Source organism: Sorex fumeus, unplaced genomic scaffold (assembly GCF_029834395.1).
Source record: "Sorex fumeus unplaced genomic scaffold, SorFum_2.1 ptg000067l, whole genome shotgun sequence".
NCBI lineage: Eukaryota > Metazoa > Chordata > Mammalia > Eulipotyphla > Soricidae > Sorex > Sorex fumeus.
The window spans coordinates 4,740,389-4,756,863 of record NW_026606124.1 but is presented as its reverse complement, the minus strand read 5'-3'; the positions used below and the strand labels follow the sequence as shown (position 1 = coordinate 4,756,863).

The 16,475-nt window shown below is 46.0% G+C and overlaps 1 protein-coding gene across 4 annotated transcripts in view; it reads right to left on the bottom strand.

Annotated features, from left to right (window-relative positions):
* The window catches only part of PARP6 (poly(ADP-ribose) polymerase family member 6), a 28,713-nt gene extending 14,678 nt beyond the window's left edge, over positions 1–14,035 (bottom strand). The window contains exons 1-10 of one of the 4 annotated variants that reach the window (XR_008794461.1): positions 13,910–14,033; positions 12,692–12,949; positions 9,013–9,209; positions 7,775–7,852; positions 6,798–6,892; positions 6,371–6,431; positions 6,043–6,133; positions 5,386–5,452; positions 1,652–1,801; positions 194–404 (exon numbers count right to left, since the gene is read on the bottom strand). Coding sequence is in view for 3 of the 4 variants with exons in the window: in XM_056128755.1 (XP_055984730.1) it covers positions 194–404; positions 1,652–1,801; positions 5,386–5,452; positions 6,043–6,133; positions 6,371–6,431; positions 6,798–6,892; positions 7,775–7,852; positions 9,013–9,015 (756 nt within the window). In the remaining variant the exon portion in view is untranslated. Of the gene's footprint in view, positions 1–193; positions 405–1,651; positions 1,802–5,385; positions 5,453–6,042; positions 6,134–6,370; positions 6,432–6,797; positions 6,893–7,774; positions 7,853–9,012; positions 9,210–12,691; positions 12,950–13,909 lie in introns of all 4 variants that reach the window. The other 3 variants (XM_056128755.1, XM_056128754.1, XM_056128756.1) reach the window with 3 other exon arrangements.
* Positions 14,036–16,475: the final 2,440 nt, after the last annotated feature.

Sequence of the window (16,475 nt, the reverse complement as noted above, 5' to 3'; positions counted from 1 at the left end):
GTAGCAATATTCAGCTACTGAAGAAACAAAAAACAAAAAAACTGTACTTTAATCCACCCACTGATAATACATGCCTAATCTGTCTTATGACACCTGGCCAACCACATTCCCCCTCCATTTTTAGAAGCTATACTCCCACATTTCCACTCCCACCCTCCTGACACCCAAAGTCAAACCCGCCCAGCCCATGTACCAAAGGAGAGGTCCTTGCTGGGGGAGGGAGGCCCACGTGCTGGGGGCACAGGAGACCTGCCTGGGGGCTGGGAGGGTAGCCAAACACCTCTACTTTGGGGTTTTTCATGGTGCAGGAGATGGAACGGTTCATAAGGCGCCCAACCCGAAGCTCGGGTACACCCAGTTTGCCTTTCAGCATGGAGTCCTGTATGATAGGGAAACTGGGAGACCTGAAGGGAGAGCAAAGAGAAACTGTAAGTGGGAATTCAACAGAAACCCTCAAAGAGGACTGGAGACAAATGAATCCTACGCCATGATCAGTGAACTGAGCTACACTAAAGAGGAATTCACTATCTGAAAAAAATTCCATTGGATTTAAACAGTCAAAACAGAACTGTCAACTAGCACCAAACAATTCAGTAAATCTTCAATGACTTTGGTAACATACTTATGAGATATATGCTGTAACAAGCCAGACACAGTAACAACAAGCAATATAAATTATTTAGTGCCTGCTAAGGGGGCAGGATTGCGGGACAATTAGTTAACTGGGGCACTGGTGGAGGGAAGGGCACACAAGTGGTGGGATGGATCTTGGAACACGGAACACCTCAAACAACTGGAACATAAACAACTTTGTAAATCATGCTGTTAAAAGTTTCAAACGTTTTTTTAAAAAAGACCTGAGTAGACTTGTATGTCATTATCTCCGTGTTCTTCAGATCAGAACAAAAGAGGGAAGGCAGAGATGTAAAGCTGGGTGGGTCTTATGGCCTCAAGGCTGGATACAGAATACTCCCATGATGAAGATGTCTGCTTTATTTAGGGGTATGTGCGTGAGTGCATGTATGTCTCTGTGTGTGTGAGATCCCTTGAAGATGCCTGCTTTAATGAGAGGTATGAGTGTGTGGAGACATGCAGTGTGTGAAATTGCTTGAAGAAGATGCCTGTTTTCATTTACTCTGTGTGTATTTAGGTACGTATGAATAAGTGTTTACCACTGAACTCTACAAGAAGCAAATGCACCCAAACAACCTGACAGAAATAGAGTGGGAAGCGATGAATCTTGATCTGTATTTGCCTTTGGGAAGATCATAAGCAAGGGGTGGAACATAGAAGAAAAGAGCATGTAGGTCCAGAGTCAAAAATGAATCTTGCATAAAAGAAGTTGATGCTTATCCTCCAAATCTACCTCCTTAGGAGAAGAAATGATGATGAGAGCCAGAAAAGGAGAGATGGAGAAATTGACATACATTTCTCCAATACACTCCTAGAGTTAGGTATCATGTTTAGTTCAAACTTTTTTTTAAAACAATTTGTAACAGAATACAGAAGGAACAGAACTGCATGGTGTTCAAGGTATAAAATTAAAAAGACCTAGAGAACACAAAATAAGCTGAAGTAATCAAGAAGGTGGAATGGGTGCTAAGAAAAATAAGGATGATTACAGATGACCAGCTACTAGGGGCGCACTTACTTGGGGATAGGTGAGAAGATGCTGAGACCAGCCCGGAACTTCTTGATGGTACCACTTGCCTTGAACCAACTGTGCCTCTTCTCTTGCTGGGTCTTCAAGAAATCGTTGCTTAGATGTTTCCATTGTTGGGATGTAAACATACCCAGGATCCTAAGCAGTCAAAAAGAACAGACTTTTAAAAATCCAGAGAGAGGAGCAGGTGTAAACCAAGAAATAGAACTATAAAAGGCAACTAATCCAAAATTCAAACCCAGCTGACGCAGAGATACTCGCGGAAAGATACGTGTTTCAAAATGTCTAATATAGACTAGTATACATGGAAATGGACTCTCCAAAAGGACCTCTTTACCTCAGGGAGCAAATACCTACTCTTTGGGTTTCGAGTCTAACAGACAAAAAAAAAAATTCTGAGATAGTTTGCCTTTAAAGGAAAATCTTAAAGCTAAGTCTTCAAAGGCTATGTACCTTGCAATTATTCACCAAGAATGACTATACTGAGAGAAGTGGTAGAATGGAGGTGAGCACCACCATCTGCTTTGTGAATAGTGAAGAACACAGGTTATGAAGGATGCTGATACTAGCAGACAAAATATTGGGGTTTCTTTTGGGGGGGGAGGTCACACCTGGCGATGCCCAGAGGTTACTCCTGGCTTTGCACTCAGGAATCACTCCTGGTGGTGCTCGGGGGACCATATGGGATGCTGGGAATCAAACCTGGGTTGGCCGTGTGCAAGGCAAACGCCTTACCTGCTGTGCTATTGCTCCAGCCCCTAGCAGACAAAATATTATATACATAATTTGTTGTTTTATAATTTGAGCTGGTTCTCAGCTAGTTCTTTTTATCTATTTGTCCTTGATCAGTTCTCTAACATTACTTTATTAAAAATTGTCATCCCTGAAACCCGACTGTGAAAAGCTTTGTAACTGTATCTCACAGTGATTCAATTGGAAAACACACACACACACACACACACACACACACACACACATACACACACACACACAAAAAAAAACTGACCCCCAATTACAAGCTCCTAACTTTATCAACAACTAATAACCTCTCTCTCTACTTAGTAGAGAAGATTAAGCTATCAGATACCAGTTCCTTTAATTTTCCATCCCTATTACAAAATGTTTCCACTCCAAGCCTTATCTTCATACCTTCATTCTCTGGAGACAAGGTAGTCCTCCTATAAAGGATCAGTTCTTCTATTTCTACTCCAGATCTCTGCCCCTACTTGCCTCTTTCAGACCTTGATCTGTCAATCAAACTCCTTTGCTATCAGTTCATCAGTTCCATTCTCAAAAGTCTAAATAATTTTTAAAAATGTTTTTGAAATGCAAATGAAAATTCCTATTTTCATCCAAATTTCTCACCCCATACTTAATGTTTTCATTCTATTACCAGCCACTCATCATTCAACTTACTGGGTTCAGGGGTTTCTATCTTTACTATAATTGCTCTCATCTTGATATTAAATTCAACAGACACCCACTAAATTCTCATTCTTAATCCCTGCCATCTTGCCCTTTTCTTTTTTGGTTTGGAGCTGGGCCACACCTGGATACACTAAGGTATTCTTCCCCAGTAGCACTCAGGGGAAGGACACCTTAATGTCCTTTGATCCAGTGCAGGGGATCAATCGTGGGCCCCCCTGCATGCAAGCATGTGTTCTAGCCCTCTGAGATACCGTCATGGCCCCAGTCCATCTTGTATAATTCTTGCCTATGACACCATTCTTCCCATTCTTCTCCATTTCTCTGATGGGACTTCAGTACTTCTTCCTACTAGGCCTACCCTGTTGTGGTTTGGGGTAAAGTGTCTGGATGTTAAAAGGTGTTTAACTCTTGGTCCTATTTTCTTCTCACTCTTTGCTCTCCCTTAGCAATCTCATAGTATATACTAATTGTAATTTACACCCCTACACTGATATATATCGCCAACCTTGAGCACTTAACCTAGGTACCAAATCCACCACATTATCTAATTGTTAATTGAGCATCTCCATTTGAATATCCCAAGTTACCTTTAAACATGCTTAAAACAGAAATAATCTTCTACCCACATCCTCCAAATTAATCTTTTAAAATACATATTTAGTGTTTTTACAGTTGACGCAGAATTCAGACTGCAAACACAGAAAAATTTCCTATAATTTTTAGGGGGAGGTAGGTGCTGTGGATTTAATCCAGAATACCTCCACACACATAAACAATGCATACTAGCACTGGGTGCATTCCTGAACAACGCCTTGGTAATTATGACAATATATCTTACCCAGCTCACTCTTCAAGTCTTAGAGATTCTCTAATACCTCTTCACCGCTATTTTCACTGATAACTACTCTTTGGTTGATGCCTGTACTGTGTCATGTCTGAATTTGTCCAAATCTCCCACTAAACTATAGTTTGGGTCCCCTGTTTTACTCTTTTCTACTGATTTTTCAAATATTATTACAACTGGGGCTAGAGCAATAGCACAGTGGGTAGGGCGTTTGCCTTTCACCTCCAGGAGTAAACCCTGTGCATCGCTAGGTGTGACCCAAAAAGCCAAAAAAAAAAAAAAAATTACAACTGTTTATCTAAAACAGAATTGACTATGCTCTTTCTTACTTAAAAATCTTCAATGTTCCAAATATCTAACTCTGCTATGGAGCCCCTAGCTTAAGATGCCAGCTAACACAGTCACTAAAAACATTTAGCTACTTGGAGCTCTTTACTCATATACTTTTTCCATACCACTGTCCTTGCATGTTTGAAATTCATTACTCACTTCCCTTTTCTTCTTTCTTCACAGTTCTCCACCTTCCAACAGACCAAGTCTTTCCTTCCTGTTTTTCTAAACCTTACACTTACTTCTATGAGAACGTGTATTCACATGATCTATTCAGAACTTTACTGAGAGAAGAATCTAAAACCCATTTCTCTTTATATACTATTACATAGGGCTGGAGCAACAGCACAATGGGTGGGGCATTTGCCTTGCACACGGCCCAGCCGACCCGGGTTTGAGTCCTCCATCCCTCTCGAAAAGCCCAACAAGCTACCGAGGGTATCCTGCCCGCACGGCAGAGCCTGGCAAGCTCCCGTGGCGCATTCAATACACTAAAAACAGTAACAAGCCTCACAATGGAGACGTTACTGATGCCCACTAGAGCAAATTGATGAACAACGGGAGGACAGTACTACAGTGCTACTATTGCATACAAATAACAAGGTGCTCAACAATTGATAAACTCAAACGAAGTTTTTACAGTCCACTCAGGCACAGGAAATATAAAGAGCATGCCTCTAATACCAGGTTTGTATTTTCCCTTATATGCAAAATACTGACAAGCCCTCAGTTCTGGGAACTCTGTAAGCCAGACAATCCAGACCCACATACTCTCCCACCTAACTACAAATTTGGTTCCCTAAATGTATCTGTCTCTTAGGGTATCTTAGAAATACACTTTTGAAAGAAAACAATCAAACTGTCCAGACACAGACCCAGTACGTCCATTCCTTTCCCTGTACGTCCATGACCAGAAATACCAAAGTTCTGGGGTCAGAGCAAAATTATAGCGGGTAGGGTATTTGCCTTTCAGGTGGCAGAACCAGATCTGATCCCCAGCATCCCATATGGTCCCTGGAGTACTGCCAGGAGTAATTCCTGAGTGCTGAGCCAGGAGTAAGCCCTAAGCATCACTGGGTATGGCCCCAAAACAAACCAAAAAAAGAATCAAAGTTCTTACTTTTTCAATTGAAGACCCAGTCCAAACCCATCCTTATTCGATGGCTGGAAAACCTCAATTGACGGTTCTGAAAAGAGAAGAAAAAACTCCTAGTATGCACATATCTCTATCCTGAGATAATTCATAAATTAGCTTCCTCACATTTTAAGGCCACCAGAACTTGAACTTTATCTACTTGCTACCCCCCTCGCACCCCAACAACTATTTACACGACCCTAGCTATATACGCATAGAAAAAATATCATTTACTGACAATAAATCATAAATTTCTCTAAAAAATTTTTTTTACAAGTTTCATGGTCTCATATGGAGTCACAACCCATAGTTTAAGAAGCTCAGATCCAAACAATAACAGAGGGAAACATCTGAAGCAGATGGCAGATTCTGGAGTGGTGGGACCGATTTCAAATACCATCAATAAGTAGTTGAGAAGTAGGTAAATGGGAATATCTGGGAACCAGAGAAAACAAATCTGTTGATCTTTAGAGACTGGTTATGGTGGCAAGAAATGACACCAATGACAGGGATTGAAGGACCCCATCATGGCCTACAGATTAAGCCCAAGGACCTTGTCACTGTTCTCTCTCAGCACTCTTAGAACTGTCGAATCATCAGACCATACTCAGAGCAACAGTAGCCCAAAATCACCACCTTTACCTGGCCCATCAAGGTACTGTGAGAGAGAAAACCGCAGCCTCAAAACAATAGGTTCTGTCCGGAGGACTTTCCAGGCTGTAGAGACTTCCTCCTGAAAAATAAGTCTCCCATTTAGAAATAAGAACAAGAAGAAATAACTTGACATTTTCCCTGTATGACACATACATGCACATGACAGTACACACCACTGTCGGTTGATGGTCTACGAAAGACAGGGATGGAGAATATGTGCTCCAAATACAGCACTCAGGAACAAGACTCCTGGCCTACATGATAAAATCCACAAGTCCAGATAGACATGGTGTTGCCAGGTACTAGCACCACTTACATCGAGGAAGCTGATGTTGATGTGGAGATCAATGTCCACGTCATCGATAGTTCCATATTCTCTACAGAGAGAGAGGCGACCACAGGTGAGGCCCATTAAGGGAGGAAAAAAAAAAAGAACAGAGACCGAGGCTGTCTTTAGGCTCTTTTATGGCCTCAAGTCACTAATTTGACCAAGTGCCTTCTTAATACCGGAGTTAAAATCATTACCCTCTGGGTCTAGATTCAGAGGGAACTTTTAAGAAAAACTGACTCTACTTCCCTACCAATTCCTGTGAAAATTAACCATTAAGTATTCTGAATAACTCCTACCATCATTAAGCTTTTAAGTTATCAATGCCCCAAGACCACTCCATGACATAGCACAACCCTTAGTCTTTTAACAACTCAGAAATCAGCCAGCCTTGCTGCAGTCCTGGAATCCCTACCTGATGGATACAGAGTTCTCACTGTAGATCTCCTTCACGGCTTCAATGTCTGCATCAAGCTGGGGGTGTCGATACAGATCAGCAGCACAGCTCCCCTGAAGTAGCAGCAAAAGGTGATAGTAAAGATTGAAGGCATGAGAGAGAGTAAAAAAGAAATGAAGAATTACCAGGAACAAGCAACTAAATCAGCAGCTGTACACATAAGTAAAAAACTGCTTCTATGAAGAGGTATTTGCTGGTGGTCATAAGACGGGGAATTGATTAGCAAACAAGTCTTCCTCTATTACCTCTTACAATTTTTTTGGAAGATTAGATACAAGCTTTGCTTGAGTTCACAATCTAAATCCTCTAACTTTTTCTTAGGCCTTAACAAGATTTTTTTTTGTTTTTGTTTTTTTGGGTCACACCCAGTGATACTCAGGGGTTTCTCCTGGCTCTGCACTTAGGAATCACACCTGACAATGCTGGGGGACCATATGGGATGCCAGGGATTGAACTCAAGTCAGTCGCATGCAAGGCAAATGCCCTAGCCACTGTACTATCGCTCCAGCCCTTGACAAGAATTCTTAAGTATATCTCTTATAAAAATTCAGGACAAGCTGGAAAGAACTAACATATATCGCTTCTTTTTAAAGAGTTAAACATTCCTGCTCAGAATCATGCCCAGAGCAGGGATGGCATAAAGGGCAATCTTTTACAAACTTGATCCTAATGAACGAAATGGCCTGCTCTGGATAATGAAGGAAAGCAGAAAAGAATTATCTCAAATTAAGAGCAGATGGCTAGCCTGCATGTAGAGGGTTTAGTTTACTTTGGGTAGGGTCTAACCTCTCAGCAGGAGTTAAGGATTCAGAGACCTTGCTCAGACCAGTTAATAGTCTATCTGATTTTTGTTGCACAATCATCTTCCACTCCCAATGTATCCAGACAGAAGCACACATCTAGGATACCCATAAGTCTTGGTGCTGTAACCTCACCTGAACGCCATAGAGAAATTCCTCTGATTCATTATCTCCCTCCGAATCATCATCATTCCAGAACTGGCCTTTGATGTCCTGGTGATGAAAAATAAGGACATTTCTTTTTGTTGTGTCTGTTATCCCATGGGATGAGGGGTGATGAGATGGGAAAGATTCCCATTAAAAAATGGGAAAGAAAAAAAAATGGGGAAAGGTTCATGGGACAGACGAAGGTCCTAACACCTTTCCTCCCTTCTCACCTTTCGTCTCAGTCTCTTTCTGGATCTGATTATATCTATGGCCTACCTCTGACTTATCGAAACAGAGGAAACAGTAAGGAATTGGGGCTTCTGAAATCTTATATGATCACTGAGACTCTGGTAGCAGGGAGGGGAGGAAGACTTTTAATTTCAAAGCCAATTTCAGCTCATGTATAATGTAAGTTCTGCTACAAGCTGGCCTTTCCCCCACTCTTTTGGTTTTAGTCCACATCTGGTGATAACTCAGAGGACCAGGTGGTGCTGGGACTCAAACACAGGCTTCTGGAAAGAAAAGCATGCATTCCAAACTACTGAGTTCTCTCCTCAGTTAAATCAGACCTTTTCTAAGATGCTTGTCTTTCCAAGGTTCACAAATACATCCCCAGGGGCTGGAGAGGTAGTACAGTGATAGGGCACTTGACTTGCACAGAGCCAACCTAGGCCCGGCCCCCTGAGCACCACTAGGAATGATTCCTGAGTTCTGAGCTATAAGTATCCCTGAGTATCTCTGGGTATCAATATTTCATTCTCCCCTCCTTTTAATAATATCACCTATACACACATAGAGAATGATGTTTCACCCTTATTCATGGGGGTGAAAAAAACAAGTTTCCCAGTGGATGCAAATAGGAGCAAATCCTATACCTTCTTTTCCTCTGTATCTGTAACTATGATGAAGTTTAATTATTAAACAAGGCATAGTAAGGAGGTTAACAATAATCACTAAAACTGCACAATAATATGCTGTAATCAATTATATTAAATACATATAATTATCAAAAATATTTCACTGTACTTTTGGACTGGTTAAGGGTTTCACTAATTTATAGTGAAATCACAGGTAAGGGAGTACCAATGTATCCATGGCACTTCTTTAATTTCAAATAGTCACCCCTACCTTCAAAGGATGGAAGGACAAAACCAGGAAAAGATGAGGTCTACACTTGAACCCATCTACCCTGGGGATGATCAGGTGGAGCAGAAGTCAGTTCTCACCATTGGGTCAGTGGATCACACACACTCCCGGTTCAGTGCTAGGCAGCACCCCTCCATACCACCAGCTGAACCCAGGCCAACAAGATGGACATTTAGGAGGTTCACAAGGGGATACAAGGGGGGAGGGCAGCAATGTCAGGGGCTGACAGGAGATCTGCTGGGGATGGCAGGCTCTGCTGTAGTGTTGGTAACAAGTCCTGTGGAAAGCAGACAACAACTGGTGTCATCACCACTTAACAGCTGGCGGTATATACACAACCACACATGTTCATGGACACACTTTTATTGTAAATATGTACAGACACTTGCACATAAAAGGGCATGCATGTACACTCACACTTGATACATGACCTCATTAAAGATAACGGACCACAGAAAACACTGGACAAATATACAACACTGTTGTTCCACTTATGCTGGAAAGTTGGAACTGGAATAAATCCCTGCTTTGTTCAGAATGCTCTACCAGCCCCTGAGGCCAAAAGTGATGATGGCAAGACCTGATGCTTATTTATGTGATTCTATTTGGAACATTCTTCACAGCCCCAATCACAATCGGAATGTTTTTGTTGTTTTTGTGTGTCACTGGTGCTTGGGGTTGCTCCTGATGGTGCTTTATTATTCTAGAACCTCGGCCTCCCCCATGCAAAGAATGTGCTCAGCACTTTGAGCTATCTTTCCAACCCAGAATTAGATTATTTTTGGACTCTACCCCTTGTTATTTTTCCAGATTGAGTCACTACCTCTATTTCAAATATCAGTATCACTAGAAGCATTTATATGACAAGCATAGCTAACTTAAAAAATCTACAATACCGAACATCTCCAGATAGATGTGCCCTGTTATTAAAGCAAAATAATGCATGCCCTGGACTCATCAAGGAACATATGTGCCAAATAAAAATGGGATCATGGGGTCAGGAACAATAGCGTAACATAACACCAGAGAGGGTAGGGTGCTTGCCTAGCATGAGGTCAATTCAGGTTCAATCCTTGGCACCCTATACGGTCCCCCAAGTCCTGCCAAGAGTCATTCTGGACTACAGAGCCAGGAGTAAGCCTTGAACATTGCTGGGTATAGCCCAAAAAAGGCAAAAAGAGAAAAAAGTGATCTTGGTCATTACAAATACACTGAAATACACCAACTCCTGGACCTTTCCCATACAGCTCTCCTGCTCTTCTAGTTCCAGTAATCCTTGGCCCTATACCAGCAACTTGCAATTCCACTTGAAACCTCCATAAACAGCAGGAAAAAATAATTTCATTGTTAATTTAAGATCTTAATGGCAGAAGAAGGCAAAGTAACCTTCAGAGCAGTCAGAAAGGGACTGGACAGAGCTATCTCAGGTAGGAGCACATGTTATAGAGAAGAGGTCAGGCTTCATCCCCAGGAACACAAGGAACAATTCCTAAGCACAGAGGCAGGAGCAGTCCTGGAGAACCACCAAGTGTAGCCCTCAAACCAAAAATAAACAATACCCCAAAAGACATCTGTGGCTCCCACAGCTGAATGCACACCAGAATTAAATAAATAAATTAAAAACACTGGGCCTATGTTCCTTCCTCAGAGATGAGTCTGGTGTCACTGTCATGGTTGTGGTCTGGCCCTTAACCACATTATTAGGGATATTAGAAGGACATTAGGAATTCTGAAAGCTCTCCAGGTGCTTCAAACAAGTAAAGTTTGAGAGCCTCTGTCCTGGACCAAGTTAAAAGAATGATCACATACCATGACGACTATGAACACGTACAAGTGCGCAAGTACTCAGCTCCCTAAATGAGAGCAGGCAAGAGACAGGACAGGAGTTAAGAGTTAAGGTGGCAAACACCTTTGATCCTTGTGACGATATAGGGTCCTGAGTTTACCAGGAGTGAACCCTGAACCCAGAGCCAGAATAGCCCTTGGGCACCACAGGTATGGTTCCAAAATTTCAAATCAAAAAACAAAACCAGCCAAGTCTCATGGCACTGCAGCCTAAGCATTAAATTTGTTTTAAATCTCTAGCTAAGGTCCAGGGCTGTCACTCAAGAACAGTCCATACCCTGCATGTATGAGGCAATAAGTTTAACCCCCTGCACCATACTATCACTTCTACCCAAAAAATGTTCTCCAAGTAGTTTTTCTTGGCTCTGCACATTCTCAGCCAAATCCGCTCCATCTTTAAACACAAGTGTTCTTGGTCTCTGTTGAGAGTTACAGAGACTCTTAAGATTCTAGACAAACTGAGTCTGGATTTGTAGCATCAGTGTCATCTGAAAAATTGCTAACAATGTAAATTCTGAGGTCTTGTTAAGGGACCTAAGTGAATTAGGAAACTCCAGAGACAGGATTCCAGCAACCTACTTTAAGCCCTCCAAGTTATTCTGACACATGATTAAGTTTGAGGACCACTATTATGAATCTGAGTATGTCCCAACAGCCCACATTCACTCTACCTCCCCACCCATGATTCTTAAAATTTTTTGAAAATTATCTTTATTTACTTTTGCTTTTTGGGTCATACCCAGCTATCCTCAGGGTTTACTCCTGGCTCTGCACTCAGGAATCACTCCTGACAATGCTCAGGAACCATATGGGATGCTGGGGATTGAACCGGGTCATGCAAGGAAAACACCCGACCCACTGTACTATCCCTCTGGCCACACGGTGATTTTTTTTTTGGGGAGAGTAATTTAAGCCTGGTAATCGAAAGAGGATAGGAACATCAAACACAAAGCCAGAGCAAGTAAACAGCTGTCCTTTAACTGACAACACTGTCTAACCTATGTAAAAGTGCAAACACTTGAAATTTAAGGTTTTTTTTTTAAAAAAAATAGAAAAGGTGGGGCTGGAGCAATAGCACAGCGGTTAGGGCGTTTGCCTTGCACGCGGCCAACCCGGGTTCGATTCCCAGCATCCCATATGGTGCCCTGAGCACCGCCAGGGGTAATTCCTGAGCGCAGAGCCAGGAGTTAACCCCTGTGCATTGCGGGTTGTGACCCAAAAAGAAAAAAAAAAGTCAGCCTAAGATTCCTACAAAATACTTCACCACAAAATCATGACAAAATTTAATTATTGGTGGAGTAATAGGTACATGAAGGTTTTTCTGTACTCCCAACTTCTGTGTATTACTAGAAATTTTCTTTTTGCTTTTCAGGTCACACCTGGCGATGCTCAGGGGTTACTCCTGGCTTTGCACTCAGGAATCACTCCTGGCAGTGCTCAGGGGACCGTATGGGATGCTGGGAATCGAACCCGGGTCGGCTGTGTGCGAGGCAAATGCCCGACCTGCTGTGCTATCGCTCCAGCCCCTAGAAATTTTCTAAATATTTTTTAGACTACTCTTATACTATGGTAGGGTCTTTCCTAGAAAGTCAGCTCTAAATGTGAATAGCAATACTGCTCCAGAGACTCTACAAACACCTCTGTGCTATTCTTGAAACAAAAAATATTCCTTTGCCCTTGTGTTCCCCATTCCTGAATGCTCTTTATCCAGATACCCATAGTCTATACTTTTATTCTTTTAGCTCGGTGTCCAAAGATCACCTTGACCATTCCACATAAACAGCAACTCCCCAGCGTACGAAAAGAACCATCTGATACCCAAGTCATAGGGGAGCAACACGAAAGACTTACATGCATCTTACATGTACAGAAAACCATTCAAAACAAAATTTTAAAATGCAAGACTCCATTCACCTTCAAGAGCAGCTGAGAACCCCAATATGAAGAACCTGGGGGCTGTTTTTGTTTGTTTTTCAAACAGTCAGGCGCTGGTCTGGACGATGCTGGAGGAAGGACTAGGGAGGCACTAACATCCAGCCTGCTGGGTCTTGGGCCAGGAGGCAGGACGGTGGCGGCGGAGGCCAGAAGTACCAACTTTCTCAAGGTCTCTGCCACGGAAGCCGCCGGGAAACACTCAGCCTTTCTCCAAGGGCTACTGCTGCGTGGTGTCTGCTGTTACCACAAAGGAGGAAAAGGGAGTTCAGAGGGGGGCTTCTGGGCCAGGGAAGGGGGCAGTTTCGACTAGAAGCGTCTTCAAAACCAGGCGGCTCCCGCCAAGGGAACTCCCACCTTCTACGCTCAACGCCCATTGCTTCTGGAGAGATGGACCACCGGGGGGTGGTTTCTAGGACGGACCTGGGCACCAGGGGGCGGGGGCGGTGGGGGGAGGGGAGGGGAGGGGAGGGGAGGGGAGGGGAGCGCGGAAGGGTCGAGGCAGGCGCAACCAGACCCTTTTAAAGAGGAATGCCCGAAAGGTGGCCTGTTCCAGAAGCTTCCTGCCCCTCTGTGCATGCACACTCAGGCTTAGGGGAGCGGGGTGGAATCCGGGGCTCCAACGCCACCCGACCGGTCCTAATCCCACCCAAGTTCCCTGCAGGGTGGCAAAACCCGGGGCTCGCGCGATCAAGCCCGAGTCCGGGCTGCCTCCCTTCAACGGGGCACGGAGGGAGGCTGCGTGACGAGCCAGCCCCGACGCTCCGGGGCTCCGGGGCTCCGGGGTTCCGGGGCTCCGGGGCTCCAGGGCTCCGGGCTCCGGGGCTCGGCTCGCAGGGCCCTGCACTTCGGGAGGGGCCCAGTGCAGACGCGCCTCCTCGGGGTGGCAAAGCTCCGTCCCCCGCAGCTCCGCGGGGCGCCTCTCGCCGGGGCCACGCGACGCGACGCGACCTCGAGCCCAGCAGCCTCTGCCCGGCCGAACCCGGGGCGCGCCGAGGCGGCGTCCGCGGCCCTCCGGAGACCCCGCCCGAGACCCCCGCCTGGAAGCCGGTCCGGCCCGGCCGGGCCCTCGCGGACAGCCGCGGCTCCCGGCCCCTCGCGCCGTCCCGCCCGGCCGCGGCAGGCGGGCCCCGCACCCCCCGCGCCGCCCCGCCCCGTCCCCGAGGCGGCGCCCCCCAGGCCGGCCTCGCGAGTACTCACGGCGACCCCGGGCCGCGCGCGGCCGCCGCCGAGGGGACGAGCGGCCCGGGACGCCCCGCGGGGGCGGAGCGGCAGGCCAAGGGGCGGGGGCCGGGCCGGGCGGGCGAGGTCGCGCACCCCCCACGCCTCGCCGTCCCGTCACGAGCGCGCGGAGCCACGCTGCGCACGCGCGCGCGGCCACGCGCCGCTCACGTGGCCCGCGCACGTCCAATAGCCGCGCGGCCCGCCCCCCCGGCTGCGGCCCCGCCCCCGACGCCGCGCCGGCGGCGCCTGCGCAGTCGTGCTGGAGGGGGGGTTGTTGCAGAGCGCGGAGGGGCGCGTGCGCCGTGAGCCGGCACGCGTGCGTGGAGAAACAAGAGGGGCTTTGGGGGTGCGGGGAGCGCTCTCCGGTGGCGCCGACACGCGTGTGGCGCCCCATGTGGTTGGGAAGAATGAACAGAGGTGGCAGTCCGGCTGCCTCTTCTAGGCGGGGCCCCTGCAAGCCGTAAGAGCTGAAGGAGGTGCCCCCTGAGATCTGCAGCCTCTGCTTCTGCGATTGGGAGTAAAACTCCTCGGTCTTTCATCACTTAACTTCATTATTTTGTTGAGGGGCCACACCCACTGATACTCAGGGTACCACTGGTACCTTTGCCGGTGCTCTGGGAACCATGTGGTGCCGGGGATCAAATCAAGGCTCAGGTCTGCAAAACGTGCTCTCCAGCCCAAACATCACTCCAGCCCCAAACGCCTTAGGTCTTTAATGAACTTTTTCTTATTTTAGTGTAGGCACTGTACGATTTTCGTAGTTGCTTATAATGGGTTATCAGGTATACAATGTTCCCACCACACCTCTAGATTCCCTCACACTTTTCAACCTGACTCCTTTGACAGTGACTAGTTAAAGCTTCGTTGTAGTTCGGGTCCCATCCTCATGGTAATGTTGGAGCTAGTGGTTTAGACATACAGAGATATGGCCTGTACGCCATAGAGAAACCCACGGCTGCTGACCCTTGCCCATATGTTATTTCCAGACCCTCTCTTCTTGCTCCCCTTCCATTTATTTCCTTGATTTTCTTTTTCCTTTAATTCATTCTGACTCACTCTAGGGTAACTGTATTGGACCCGGGAGCCCTCAGGCCTTCTGTTCAAACATGGGTGCAAAGTTTGGTATCAGTGCTGGCTTTCCAGTGATACTATTCCAGGGAGTGCCTGGACTGGGTTGAAACCACAGTAATGCCCTGATCCTGGGAATCAGGATTCTGATACTGATTCATTTAAATCATACATTAAAGACTTGAGGCAAGAATCAGAGAAAGAATAGGAAATGATTTATTATTGAGTACTATACACTTGCTCGAGCAATAGCTGGAGCGATAGCACAGCGGGTAGGGCGTTCGCCTTACAAGCGGCCAACATGGCCGACCCGAGTTCGATTCCTCTGCCCTTCTCGGAGAGCCCGGCAAGCTACCGAGAGTATTCGATATGCCAGACACAGTAACAACAAAGTCTCCAATGGAGACGTTACTGGGCTCGCTCGAGCAAATCGACGATCAACGGGAGGGCCTTTACCTTACCTTTACCTTACTATACACTTACGGTTTTTTTGTTTGTTTGTTTGTTTTTTCTTTTTGGGTCACACCTGGCGATGCACAGGAGTTATTCCTGGTTCATGCACTCAGGAATTACTCCTGGTGGTGCTCTGGGGACCATATGGAATGCTGGGAATCAAACCCGGGTCAGCCGCGTGCAAGGCAAATGCCCTACCCGCTGTGCTATTGCTCCAGTCCCTTTGTTTTGTTTTTGAGCCACACTTTGCTGTGTTCAGGGCTTACCTCTGGCTCTGTGCTCAGAAAATCACACCTGGTGGATTCCAGGAACCATATAGGGTACAGTGAGTTGAACCCAGGTCGGTAAGGCGAGTGCCCTACCTGCTGTACTACTCCAGCCTGAGAATAGTATACAGTTAAGAATCAGGGCATAGGGCTGGGGAGATATTTCAGTGGTAGGCTTCATAGCTGGTATGTGCTGGAACCAAATTTGATTTCATAGCAGCACACAGTTCCCCAATCACATGCAGCTGTCCAGGTATACCTCGGGAGGCCCTACTACTATTAGGGTAGTCCTGTTGTTCTCTGATACCACAGGACCTGAGCACCTCAGCATCTGGCCCCTAGCACCAAACTGTTGGCCATGAGAAGTTGGGGTGGTGGGGAGGCCTGTTCACTCCTTGGGAGGGTGTGTGCTGGTGTGCTCATGCACACACACACACACACACACACACACACACACACACGGGCAGTTTACTCAAGAGTACACAGAGTGTCAGAATATGGGCATATTTTAGGAAATGTGCCATTTCTATACAAATTTCTAGGTTAGGGGGTATGATGCTGCCAGCAGTTCAACCTGTACCTGTGGGGCGAGTGCATCAGCAACCTGATGGTGCCTTCAGACTTCCAGATACCCCAGAATTGCTGCTGTGCCTTAGGCCAGACCCCAACAACTTGGAGTCAAGTTTACCAAAAAATTAAATGGCAAAAAATTTGGTATGTGGGAGACACACCCACAAACCACTTCCAGCTCAGCT